General features: G+C 30.2%; 1 protein-coding gene across 1 annotated transcript; it reads left to right on the top strand.

The window, feature by feature from the left end:
• Positions 1 to 4430: 4430 nt before the first annotated feature.
• On the top strand, positions 4431 to 10474 carry LOC108319819 (beta-fructofuranosidase, insoluble isoenzyme 1). Its single transcript, XM_017551107.2, has 7 exons — positions 4431 to 4632; positions 7446 to 7454; positions 7946 to 8808; positions 8905 to 9063; positions 9146 to 9384; positions 9470 to 9563; positions 10174 to 10474. The coding sequence occupies exons 1-7, from the start codon at positions 4455 to 4457 to the stop codon at positions 10351 to 10353; spliced, it is 1722 nt and encodes a 573-aa protein (XP_017406596.1). The 5' UTR covers positions 4431 to 4454; the 3' UTR covers positions 10354 to 10474.
• Positions 10475 to 14238: the final 3764 nt, after the last annotated feature.

The raw sequence follows: 14238 nt of genomic DNA on the forward strand, positions 1-14238 counted from the left end.
ATTAATGGTCAGGTCGAGAGGTGGATCATGAGTCTTGAATATCTAAATAAAACACAATTAATTCAATTAGTATATATCATTTTCAAACAAGGGATCATGTTTGTTTTATTAAATGTAAATATTACCGTTTTCCATCCGCGTGTAATGTGAATACAAATAAGTTGTTGTCATTCAATTCATTACATTGTAATCGCACTAATATGAGTCGGTTTGTTTGTTACACTACAATATATCGTTACAATAATAATTAATTAACAAAGATAGCTAAAATAAAAAAAAGTATAAGAAAGTATTGACCAAAATATTAAATCTTGAGGGTCAACCATCCAAGTTGTTTAGCATTAGCAATTGATTTCCCTAACAACATCATATGTGCTACAAATGAACTATGATAAAATAATGTATTAGAAACCTGGGTAAAATCATTCATGCTTTCAAAAGAATAACAATCATTCACAACAACTACTCTGGAGTTCAAAACTTCACATATAAGCTAATTCAATGTTCCACATACACCAAATACACATCCTGCTTAGCATCATAATCAAAATCATAACATCATGCATCTGTTCACACAATTTGTGAACAACCACCTATATATCAGCATTTTGTGCAACATCTCAACATCAATCAATATCAAAGCATCATCAAGCAATACTCATCACACGCAAATCAATATCAAACCATCGCATCAGATATAAGTCTCAAACTGAGTACATCAACCCCTATTCTAAAAATATAAGCAAAATAAAGTTCAAAAACAAAGATAAGAAACATCCTGTTCTACTGCTAATAGCATTCATCAGTAAATGCTATCATCATCAATCTGAGTCCTCCTCCTCATCATCATCTTCCTCTTCTTCATCACCATCTTCATAATCATTATCTTCATCATCATCCTCCACAGTTGAAGCTTCAGTTGCTCTAGCTCCACTAGCCTGTGTCTGATCCTCTGGCCATCCCACCACAGTGTTAAACTCATCCATCGTCCACTACCGCATAGGGGGTGTATCATACAACCCTATAATCATATTTGCAGTGGCCACCTGTCCTCTATGCAATGCCTCCATCCTAGACTCCATCATGGACATATACATGTCCCTCATCTGAAAAGGCTCTGCATCCTGAGGTTGTACATGTGCTGGTGGTGGTCGCTTCCTATGAGCTCTAGAAGGATGTGGTGGTGACACTTATTGGGCTGCCTCATCCATCATGCAATACTGGGTATAGTAAGAAGAGTCAATCTCCTTCCTTGGTCGCTTCATCGGCGGTGTGGAAGTATTCACCACAGCTAACTCATAAAGATGTGTGATCAAAGATGGATTCCCTAGCGGTGCTTTGTTATTCACAGAACTGGCATAAGTCTGAATCTCATTTGCTATGACCTGCCCAATATTGATATTCAATCCTTTAAGCACATAATAAAGGAAAATAGCCCTACTGACAGTGATATCAGAAACATGAGAACACGGTTGAACATTAGCATGAGTTAATGTCATCCAGTATTTTGCAAGAGGAGTCAAATGAGATATCCTAATATGAATAGGCACATAATTCCTATTCCTCTCGAAGTGTCCTCTAGGCACAACAACTACTCTAGAGTTCAAAACCTCACATATAAGCTAATTCAATGTTCCACATACACCAAATACATATCCTGCTTAGCATCATAATCACAATCATAACATCATGCATTTTTTCACACAGTTTGTGAACAACCCTTGTATGTTAGCATTTTGTGCAACATCTCAACATCAATCAATATCAAAGCATACGTCAAATTCTGTAAGGGCTTCAGCGTATTATTTATCAGCCAGAAGCCAAAAAATAACCCATTTTTATTCTTTTATTCTTTTTTCTTTTAAACCATATATAATACATCAAATTTTGTAGGAGCTTCGACGTATTATTTGTTAGCCAAAAGTGTCCCCTTTTTAATTTGAGTGGGAGATTGAAAATTCATTCACTTTATCTTAGCGCGTGAGACCCTCTTCTCTTCTCAAACTTTTCTCGAACGAAGTTTGACGACAATCACATGTGATCTTTCTTTCATTTGATACAAATGCATGTTAATTAACTACTTTATGTATAATTTTTGTTTGTTTTAACCGATTAGTTTCGAGTTGTTGTCCTTCATAGGCACATTCTACTTTTCAGGTCTCGTAGAGTTGTAAAAAAGGATCACAATTAATTAAAAAAACAAAAAAATTACTTAACGTCGAATATTAACAAAATTCGATGTCAATTTGATTAACGAAATCCGACATCAATTTAACATCTCTCGATATGACGTCGACCTCGAATGTGACGTGAAAGGCAAAAAAACAACAACGACATTATACGATATTTTTGTACTAGTGAATTAAACTCTCCTCTTATATTAATTTTTAAAACATACATTTCTTCATCGAACTTGAAGTCACAACATAATTTTTGTATTGCATCTCAAACGGGAAACTAATGCTAATTTAATACAACAATATAATTTAATACAAAGGACTTATTAGTCTCCATAACCAAAAGTAACTCAAAAATGCCCCAAAAAAGGTAAGGAACAAAGAACCCAAAGCTCATAGTAGGGAAACTTGAACATATAAATGAAAGACCACGACGAAGAAGACAATGACCATGAAATCTAGACAACGTCAATGGAGGCGACGACGACGACGAAGGAGGCAATGAACACGTTAAAGAGGTAATGAAGCAGTATTAGGAGAAAGGAGGGTTCAAGAGCAACGGGATACACGAAAAGAAACTGTAAAGGATTATGTGAATTTGCACTTTTTTTACCACTATGAAGACATACTGTCTGAGTTATTTTTATAACCGAAGCAATATCCAGTCTATGGCCTTGGTTCTACTAAGAATCGATGTTAAAAGTTCAATGAAAAATTTAAAAAATAAAAGTTTTGGAGCCAAATGTGACTTTTGGCTAACACCTTTGGTCTCAGTTCTTTGTAAAATCAAAGTAAAACGGGTCTATGACATCAGTTCTCTAAACAACCGAGACTATAGTATCCCTTCAGAATCTGAACAATCTGAAAACTCCTTTTGCTGGATGTAAAGTCAAGAACCTATGGTAGCAGTTATGCAAAGAACCAAGGTCATAGACTTGTTCAGAATCTGAAAAATCTAACATAATCTCTTTATAGGGGGAATGTCAAAACTCAATGACATCGATTTTATGAATAACCGAGGTCATAGGCCTATTCAGAATCCGAAAATTCTGACATAATCTCTCTACACAGGGAATGTGAAGACCTTATGACATCAGTTCGTTGAATAACAGAGACCATAGGTCCTGACTTATGTGTACTAAAGTGAAAAGTTTAAATTTGTCCAAATGTGACCCAATTTTAGGCTTCAGTTGTTTTTTAATCGATGCCAAAAGGGATATATGACTTTAATTTTTTCATATCTAAAGCTTACAAGTTTGCAAAAATTGCAAAAGTGCTACCGTATCTTTTTATGCTTCGCTTTTGTCAAAATTAAAGTCTATTAGGTGCGTTAAAAACTTATTTTTGTACTAGTGACAAAATCACTCCAACAATATATTATATGTGATTAGATTGTGACTATAATTATAACAATGTTATTGAGTAGTAACCCTTTATTAATTGAGTAATTTTCAATACTCTGTAGATGAAAATGTAACTCATTTGATCATTGAAAATAATGTAAGCCAAAAGGTACTTTATCTTCCAACTTTAAAATTCTTTAGGTTTCCTGTTGATTTTTTCTCTGGACGAAGATGAAGAGAGAAAAAAAACATGAATAATTGTATGTGCTTACCGGTAGGGACCATAATTCTTCTATGTAATCTCTATCAATTACTTTTTCTTAATTTTTATAATATTTGTAATTTGATTCCTCAATAAATATATAACCATAATATAATTAATTATATCACTTTAATACTTTCAAAATTAATATTTCATGGCATATAGTCATAGTATGATTAATTAGATAACTTTAATACATTGACTAGTAATATAATAATCCTAACACATTTAATTATTATTATTATTATATTTATATATTTATTGATCAATAGCTGAACTTAAACTCATACTGTTTTATAAAATTTAAACTTGATAAAAAAAAATATTTTTTGACGTCCAGGTGAATCATTTGATAATCTATTTTTAAAGCTAAATAGTCATTTAAAAGTAAATTTTTATATTTATAAAAGAAATAAAAAGATATAAAAATAATGTCAAATGTGAAAAATTGTTAAGTATCCAAATACTATTGTCCCAATTTGTAATGATATTTATTCAAACTAAACAATTTTAATTTGAGTGATACCAAATGAAACGTGTTAGTATCAAAGTGTTTACATGACCTAATCTTATCAACCTTTACCTTTTTCACTCTATAAATAACAGCAATAGGTACCTCTGCCCTTCACAATCTACCGTTTCCTCTTCACACATTGTTTGTAGGTCATTCTAATGGCTCTCCCTATTTGTGTCACCATTATATTAATTTCGTCCTTTTTTGTGATATCTAACGATGGCGTTGAAGCGTTCCACAGCATATATCCTGATCTCCAATCCATTTCAGTGCCTTCTGTGACCAAACTTCACAGAACTGCATACCATTTTCAACCTCGTAGGAACTGGATCAACGGTAAACTTTACACTTTCTTATTCATTACACTTACACTGCAATAAAAAACAATTCAAAATTTTATTTTAATAAATTAATTTAACTTCACAAATTTACTTCAACCATCTAAAGTATATTAATATCTAAACTATATACTTCATTCCAATACATAGTTTCTAATTTGCATTAAAAAGTTCTTTTTGTAACATAAACTGACTTTTATATATATATTATGTATACTGCAAATATAAAAAGATTACAGAATAAGAATCATACATATAAATTCCAAAAGATAAAAAGTATATATATATATATATATATTTTAGTTTTTAAAGAAAGGAGGGTTGGATGACAAGTGTTGACTCACTTCAACCTATCATTCATTGAATTTAATCTACCTTGTCATTCATTATTAGTATTATCTACTATACCTAAAGAATAACGTCAACATATTTCTATTATTGGAATCAGTGTTCAGCTCAATCCTAAAAACATCACATTGATTCATTTCCTTTGAAGTTCCGACCATGTGACAACAGAAAATTCAAATCTCGTAATCATCGAATTAAGAACCAGACTTTAAATTTGTCTCAATCTTATAAAATTAATATATAACATTTGCATCTACTTTATATATTATGAATTTATATTTATATGTATTAACGCAACATCACCAACAATAAATAAATATATATATATATATATATATATATATATATATATATATATATAAGTTTTATTATTTTTCTTTGTAAACTAAAAATTTACAGAGATGTGAGATTCCTCAGTACTTTATCTTGACTACCTTGGGACAAATATAACTGGGAAGGCGTATAAGAGCATGTTTCTTTGTTTAGAAACTTAGGGAAAGAAATTATTTGTATTAAAATATATGAACCTAAGCAAACAAGTGTTTTAGTGCCTTTTTGCATGCCCTTCTAGTTGATTCTACAGTCATGAAAGAGTAACTCTTTTGCAGAATACAGTCACATGCATCAAGCTAACTACTGGTGCTTTAGTGCGATGTAGTGTAGATTTGAGTATCTGAAAGACTCTGTTACATGGAATGGTTCTGTAGTGGCATAGAATGTCAGACTTTGTTGGAAAAACGAAGATAGTAACATTGATATGGTATTAAACTTTTGTGCACCTACTTAGGTGCTTGAATATATTTATGCCAAAACTGAAAAAAAAGTTAAGGGTTACTGTGGGGTTTCCTTTTTCATTACAAAGATGCATGCCATTTTTAAGAGCACGAAAATGGTTATGTATGTTGCATGCATTTAGTGCATATTTCACCTTTTTCTATCTCTTACACTTTTGTGCTATAATATGAAATCAACTTCTCACCATCATGAACCCAATAACAGTAAGATTCGAGAGTGGCCTATGTTCCAAAATAGTGAAAACTTCTATTCAGAATTTGAAGCTTCACCTTACTTGTTTACACAATAATTTGATACATATTATTATACAAATTAATGAAATAAAACCCTATTTCAGTTAATTGAAGAACAGTGTAAAAAAAAATACTTAAAATATCTGTATATAAGTATTGACTTTCTAAAAAAGTGATTAGAAATGGAGGCCTATCCCATCTTTTTTGTGATGGACCACTAACACAGAGATGAACGACTCATTTTTTATTAAAATGGAAAATAACAGCATGTGTCTCTGAAAGTTTCATAATTTGTTTCATAAACATAACTTGGTCATTTTTAATCTTACCTCATTCTTAGCATTCAGGATTACAAACTGGTTTGCTGTGTTCTCATATTGATGAAAATGGATACAAATTAACATGCTCACATGCAGATGCAGTGTCTTATCTTATCTCAGTGAAAAACATATATCATGTTAACAATTTATTCTCCTCTAACATAAATTATTTTTCTTATTCATCTACGTTTTAATTTTTTTTTTTTCTATCATGTTCCTACTTATGTTATGAATTAAAATGTATTTGACATTAGTTTATTCTATACAAATATTTTCTGATCTTAAAGACTTAATTGGCTTAACAAAATATTTTCTAATATAAAAACAATCGTAAAAGTACCAACTTATTTTTTTCTATAGTTTTTTTTTTTTGCTTTAAATGGTTTATTTTTTTGCATTATTATGTCTACGATTTTTAAAAATCAGAAACAAAAAATGATCTTATATCATTTATGAAAAGAATACTAATTAAAAGCTATATTAACAATTAGTTTTCGTTTTCTCTTTTTTCCAAAATCTAAGTATTATATTGTATTGGAAAGCTCCAAAAATAATTAAGTGGTTTAATACTAATGTTAATTGGGGTATAAGTCATGATTTAGCATAAAATATATATATCACGTTAGTAAACAAACTTAACTTGCAAGGATAGTAAAAGTCATCAATAATTACTTATAAAAATATAAACTGGTTATTCTACTTTTAAACATAAAAGATAACATCCTTTCCATTAATTATATATTAGTTAAACTAAATCAATTAGCAAAATGCCTCATATCTTAAAATGTAAAAAAGTTTACCTTCCAGAAAAAAAGAATGTAAAATAGTTTTGTAACTTAGAAACGCATATGCAATTAGACAATGATACGTATCTTGTTAATTAATGTAATCAACTAATAATGTTTATCGGTCTATAGGCAACCAAGAATTCGGTTCTTTAAAAATAAAGTTAGAAAAGTAGGTTTATGTTTTAAATATCGAGTTTATTTAATAAGTGAACAATGTGACATAAAACCTTGTTTTCTTTATAATGGAGTGCTGATATTCTTTGCTTTCTGATTCTTTCATGGTGTCAATCTGGTGCACTTGCATCTATCAATCTTCGCCACAAACAGATCCAAATGGTGAGTGTGTTTTCCCTTCGCTTTGATTAGTTTTTCCTTGTATTTTCTTTCTATCTTTGATCAACACTTATTGAGTTATTGTTATTAAAGAAAGTTAACAAGTTTCCAATATTTTTAATAATACATTATTTTGTATTAGATAAAATTACATTAAAAATGCAATATCAAGAAAATTTTATAATCAATTTCATCCAACAATAAAAAAATATGTTAATAATATATTACTAGGTATCATTTCTTTTTATAATTAGTTTTCATACAAGTATTTTTCTTTTCACATAACCAACCATTGTATTTTCTCTCGTATGTACAACTTTTCTTGTCAAGAAATTGTACAAATTTACTTGTTTTTTGTCCTTAATTATAAGGCATTAATTATTCTCTAATTTTGTTGTTATCCTTTTTATAACAATTTTTCTAAAGATCTATATTTACCAAAACATTGGTTATTATATTTACCAAAACATGAAGTCCCTTCAACAACGTGACAGGTCCCATGTACTACAATGGAGTCTACCATCTCTTTTACCAATACAACCCAAAAGGAGCAGTTTGGGGTAACATTATATGGGGCCACGCAGTATCAAAGGATCTCATCAATTGGAAAGAACTTGAACCCGCTTTATACCCATCCAACCCGTTTGACAAATACGGGTGCTGGTCCGGGTCAGCCACCGTACTCCCTGGTAAAGGACCGGTGATCCTTTACACCGGAGTCATTGACAATCGCAGCAGCGAGGTCCAATTATACGCCGTACCCGAAAATAAATCAGACCCGTTTTTAAGAAAATGGGTAAAGCCCAAAACTTTTAACCCAATCATCAAAGCAGAAGGCGCCATCAATGCCAGCGCGTTCCGTGACCCCACGACTGCATGGTGGAGTAGGGATGGACACTGGAGGATATTGATCGGCGGCGGTAGGAAAAATAGAGGCATGGCCTTCACATACAGGAGCAAGGATTTTCTGAAGTGGATCAGGGTGAAGCACCCGATCCATTCGGTTGCGTCAACGGGCACGTGGGAGTGCCCGGATTTTTACCCGGTTTCTTTGAAAGGGAAAAATGGGTTAGACTTATCGACGGTTGGGAAGAGTGTTAAGCATGTTCTTAAGAATAGTCTTGACAAAACTAGGTATGAGTACTACACAATTGGAACGTATTTGAGGAACTGTGATAAGTATATTCCGGATAACACTTCAGAGGATGGTTGGGGTGGTCTCAGATATGATTATGGAAATTTTTATGCTTCCAAATCATTCTTTGACCCAAGCAAAAATAGAAGGGTTTTGTGGGCATGGGCAAATGAATCTGATTCCAAAGAAGATGATGTTAAGAAAGGATGGGCAGGAATTCAAGTAAGCTATCAATTTTTTTTTCTTGTATTTATAATAATGATTTAATTTTATTTATTTATTTTTTATTCAACTTGGTTCTAATATTTGTAATTTCAGTCAATTCCGAGAACTGTTTGGCTTGATTCTCATGGGAGACAATTGGTGCAATGGCCAGTTGAGGAATTAAACAGTCTGAGAGAGAAAGAAGTGAAACTAAGCAACCGAAAGCTGAAAAAGGGAGAGTATGTTAAAGTGACAGGGATCACTGCAGCTCAGGTAAGAAAATTTAGAAATTAATGCATGAAGTAATTGAGCATTAATTATAATTAGGGCATGAAAATGAGGCTTTGTAATGCAGGCTGATGTGGAAATTACCTTCTCATTCTCAAGCTTGGAGAAGGCAGAAGCATTTGATTCAAGGTGGGTGACGGCAGAGAATGTATGTGAAGAAAAGGGTTCAAGGAATGAAGGAGGGGTTGGGCCATTTGGACTTTTGACATTGGCTTCTGAAAAAATGGAAGAGTTCACACCTGTGTTCTTCAGAGTTTTCAAAGCTCCAAAAAAGCATATCATTCTCATGTGCTCTGATGCTAGAAGGTTACCCAACTATATTCCAATTTGTCTTTTCAAAATCGCTTTCTGCATCTTTTCTCATTAACTTCATTTTTCACTTCTTTCACAGTTCCTCCTTGAAGAGAGAACTCTACAAGCCATCATTTGCAGGTTTTGTGGATATTGATTTATCCCACAATAAAAAACTCTCTCTCAGAAGTTTGGTAAGTGCTAATCTCCTTACCCCTTATTGTGTTTTTATAAATGAGACTTCTTTTTTTCTTTAATAAATTAATACTTATTTTTCTTATTTTGTTTTAAAAGTACATATTCACTAAAATTTAAATAAATTTGTGAAAAATAAAAAATGTAAACTAAAATTCGAATAGTTTTGTTATAGACAAATTATTCCACTTTTCTTAAGAATTTCTTAAATGACTTTTAATATATTGTGAAGAATATATTTATATATGGTAGTGAGATTAGTACTCAGAAAATTTTTGTTTCCGGATCAAAATAATATATTCTAATACTATAAAATAGATATTAACGGTTATTAATAAAGTAACAGTCATACTTATTTATTTATTTATATTTTATACTCAAATTAAAATATATGTCAATATAATAATAATTTAATAAACTTAATCATATGATTTATAGCTATTTTTTTAATTTTACATTAGAAAAATTATGAAAAGTTTTTATATTTTTATAAAAATGTATAAAATGTGATATATATATCTTATAGTATTATTATATATATTCATGAAGCTGAAGTTCAATGAAACAGTAGTGTATGCTTAATTGTTATATATTTAATTTTGATGACAGATTGATCACTCAGTGGTTGAAAGTTTTGGTGTTGGAGGGAAAACAAACATCTTATCTAGGGTTTATCCAACACTAGCCATAAAGAAAAAGGCTCACTTGTTTGTCTTCAACAACGGTACCGAGCATATCACTGTAGAGAACATGAAAGCTTGGAGCATGAAATCTGCACGTCGAAATTAATAATCTGCTACAAATTAGTATAAATAAATCAATAAAATTCAAATAATATTAACATTTAGCCTTCTTTCGATGGTGGTATTACCAGAACATATAGTTATAGTATACATTTACGTATGGTTTAATTGTATGTGATTGGAATTTTAATGTATGAGTTACTAATTTTAATATATTCAATATAAGAATATGATTGCATTTGAATCTTATTAATTTAGTTATGAATTTGTAATTGTTAGAAATATAAGTGGAGTTTAGTAGAGAATTATATAAATTAAATTTTTTAAATATTTTTCGAGAAACTATGATTTATATGACTTAGGTAGAAAAGGTTTAATAAATAGCTTTCATAATGCAATGTTCTCGTTTTGAAATTTTCCGGTCTTGAAATTCAGTTTTATATTTCATATTTAACATGGTGATGGACTTTTGTTCTACTAGTTGTACAATATGTCATTCTTTTTTCTTCAAAAAGAACTTCTTTATGAAGAGTTGAGAATAAAATAATTGTTGTAAATCTCTTTTCAAGTAATAGATACGTTAAATGTAAATGTTCTCCATAATATTTCCATAATATTAAGTGTATTTTATTTCTTTACGCAACTTATCTGAATTACAACTTATTAGACATAGGTTGATAACTCTTTTCTCTTCAACAAAAAAACACAAGACTTCACACAACTAGTTGATTACGCAACACTCACATTCTACCTCTTTAGAAAATAATATTCCCTGGATTAACTTTTAGAACTATTTGGTGTTTTTCCATGAAATTGGATTATAAACTTCCATATTTGTGAATTCTTTATCATATAATTAATCTCATTATTTTAAATTGCTTTTTATAACTTTAGAATTATTTTTGTTAAAAAATCAATACTTTTCTTTATCCTAAATTTAGTAAATAAACTTATTCACTTTTTGAAAAGTGAAATATATGAACTTATTAATGTTTTCAACTCCGTTGTCGGGAACAAACATTTTGCTTAAATTGTGTTTTATTTACAAAATTTAATTTAAATTATTTATATATTTTTCTTCTATTTTTAAGTATAGTTTAATTTATATATATAAATTAGATCCTATTATTAATTGGTCTCTTCTAGTGTTTCCTTGTTTTGTATTGGTGTGAGGTTGGGAAAGAGTGCAACAAAAGCACAAACCAATCGTAATAATAATAACGAGCGTCGAGCAAAATATGTTACATAAGTGCTTGTTGGGAGACAATACAATATTTTCTATGTTTTCGATTTTTTTATGTGTTTATTTTTTATTTAAATTTTATTTTTGTTCACCTAGCAACTGTCTACAATTTTTTTCTAAAAAAAAAATTAAAAATTATGTTTTACTTTATTTTTATTTTTCTTTTTATTTATTTATGTTTTTTTGTACCTTTTATTTTTCTTTATTATTTTCTTGTTTGGTATTATTTTAATTTGTCTGAACTTACTTAATTATTAATTTGTATCTAAACTTATTCTAATTATGCCTTTGAATCTAATGATATGAATTGAATGTTTGGATGATCAACTATGTTAGATATTCTCGAGCATTGATTTTCTTGTCACATAATTGTACATATAGTTAGAATAATTTGTGACATACATTAATTGTGAGATAGTTCAGTGTGTTTGCATTTAGTCGGTGCTTATTCAATGTAAGAATATGACCAAATTTTTGGATATTTGATTGTTGTGAGCTTGTGTATAGAGAGTTGTAAGGCAATGAGTTATTGCTACGTAATTGATTTTCGCTTGATACTTATTAATATAATTACATATATGGTTAGAAAAGATAAATGCAATGGTTTTGATTTATGTGATTAAAGCTACTTAGCCAAATAATCAACCTTGACATATGTTGCTAATCCAATTGTAAACCTTTTTTAACATTATTTTTTGCTTCTTTTACCATTAGCCTTTTAAAGAAAATATATCTTGTTCCACACTCTACTTAAGGAGAATAAGTAAAGGTTGAGTAAAATAGGGGTATATGATAAGATAAATTTGAGGTAGGGTATAAACACCCTACTAGGATATGAGATTAGATAAGTTTGGGGTAGGATATCAATGGCCTACCCTAAGAAGTTAAAAATGTGTGATTACTGGATGGTGTCAAGCTTTTTCTCCATAAAAAAAACTATGGGAGAAAGAAACTGTAACGCCTCGATTTTTGGGATGTCACGGGTTATTAAAAATTGGTAAAATTCAAAATTTATCATAGCGTGAAAACGTACTTAAAGAAAACCTTATCCAATTACATTATTTCAAGTAATAAAATAACCAAGGAAATACTCCAATTATATTGTCTTAACTTGTAATACAAAATAGCTTTGAATGAATCCCAAGGTTATTCCACATCCTTTCTCGAGTCAATCACGCCTATGGAACATCTGTAACATTATTTGCTCACATATAATGCATTATACGATCATTGCCAATAATTTTACTCACAAACATAAACATGTATGGGGTAAGCTACCTGTTAGAAAAGAAATGCCCTATATCTCAACCCAAGAGCGGGGGCGAATTGGATTATGCTTTAAAAAATTTATCTTTTCAAAAGCTTTGTAAAACCTTTGGTTTTCTTGAAATCAATAAACAAGAAGTGATGAATCAACAATAAAAGAGAAAGAGTAAAGAGAAAGATCAACACAGACAATCTATATTGGTTCAGTTAATCCCAAGCCTACATCAAATCCTCCTTCAACAACCTAAGTTGAAGGGATTCCACTATAAATTGATTGAGTTTACAGAAATACAGAGATACCCCACTCAATGCACTTCTAACCACACTCAAAATCAATATAGCAAAGAAGAGATGAATAACCTCACTCTCTTACAACACTTGAGAACACTCATAGCTCTCAAAACCCCTGGCCAACACGCACAGGTAGACAAAAACAAATTGTCAATGATGATCCTGATCTTTTAGTCACACTCCTCTTGGTGCAGATCAAATCAGAACAGTTCAACCCACTTTCTTAAAAGAATCTTGATGTGTAAGTAACCCAATTTGATCCTTGATTCTTCAAGATCACTTCTTGAACGCTCTTGTAATCAAAACTCAATGAAACAGTTAGTTATGAAAGTAATAGCAATTGTTTCGTTTTGAAACAGAGCTCAAGTCGTATATATATAGGATTTTCTAAATCTTGACGCAATATAATCGATTAAGGAATTTATGTAATCTGTTAAGCTTTTCTTTTTGTTTTAACAAGTTTGCTTCTATTTTAAAATATTATACCAAACATGTAATCAGTTATATAATCATACTAGCCAATTATAAATTCATTTGACCGTTATGATAGTTCATGCTATTAAAAGTAATGGATTTAAACAAAGTAACTTGATTTAACCAATTATACAACTCATGTAATCGATTAATCCTATACTTAAGTAAATTTTCAATCTAATTTCCATTCTAAAAATATATAAAACACATAATGGCATTGCTTCCTATTTTAATCGATTAGACAACTAATATAATTGATTACTACATAGCAATTTGCCCCTGTGAAGCATACAATGATATCTAGAGAAATCTTTCAAATTATATACTATGTTAAACCGATTATTTCATCCAGAAATGATATATTCAATCTGTTTAAAGATAAAGTAATTGTTATGCCATTTGTTGTGCAAGAAACTATAAAACCATTCTCTTGTTCATCATAAAAAATATAGATATAAAGGGTAAGTTTAACTCCCCCTATCAACACTACCAATAAAAAAATCATAACAACAAGAAACATACATACTGATTATATCAACCATAATCAAACACCCCATACATAGTAGTAATGACAATAAGATTTCTAATCCTCTAACATAAAAAATTCAATCATATTGAATTACTCGATCCTCGATCCCCAATTCTTGAACTTCGATT

Source organism: Vigna angularis, chromosome 3 (assembly GCF_016808095.1).
Source record: "Vigna angularis cultivar LongXiaoDou No.4 chromosome 3, ASM1680809v1, whole genome shotgun sequence".
NCBI classification, from domain to species: domain Eukaryota; kingdom Viridiplantae; phylum Streptophyta; class Magnoliopsida; order Fabales; family Fabaceae; genus Vigna; species Vigna angularis.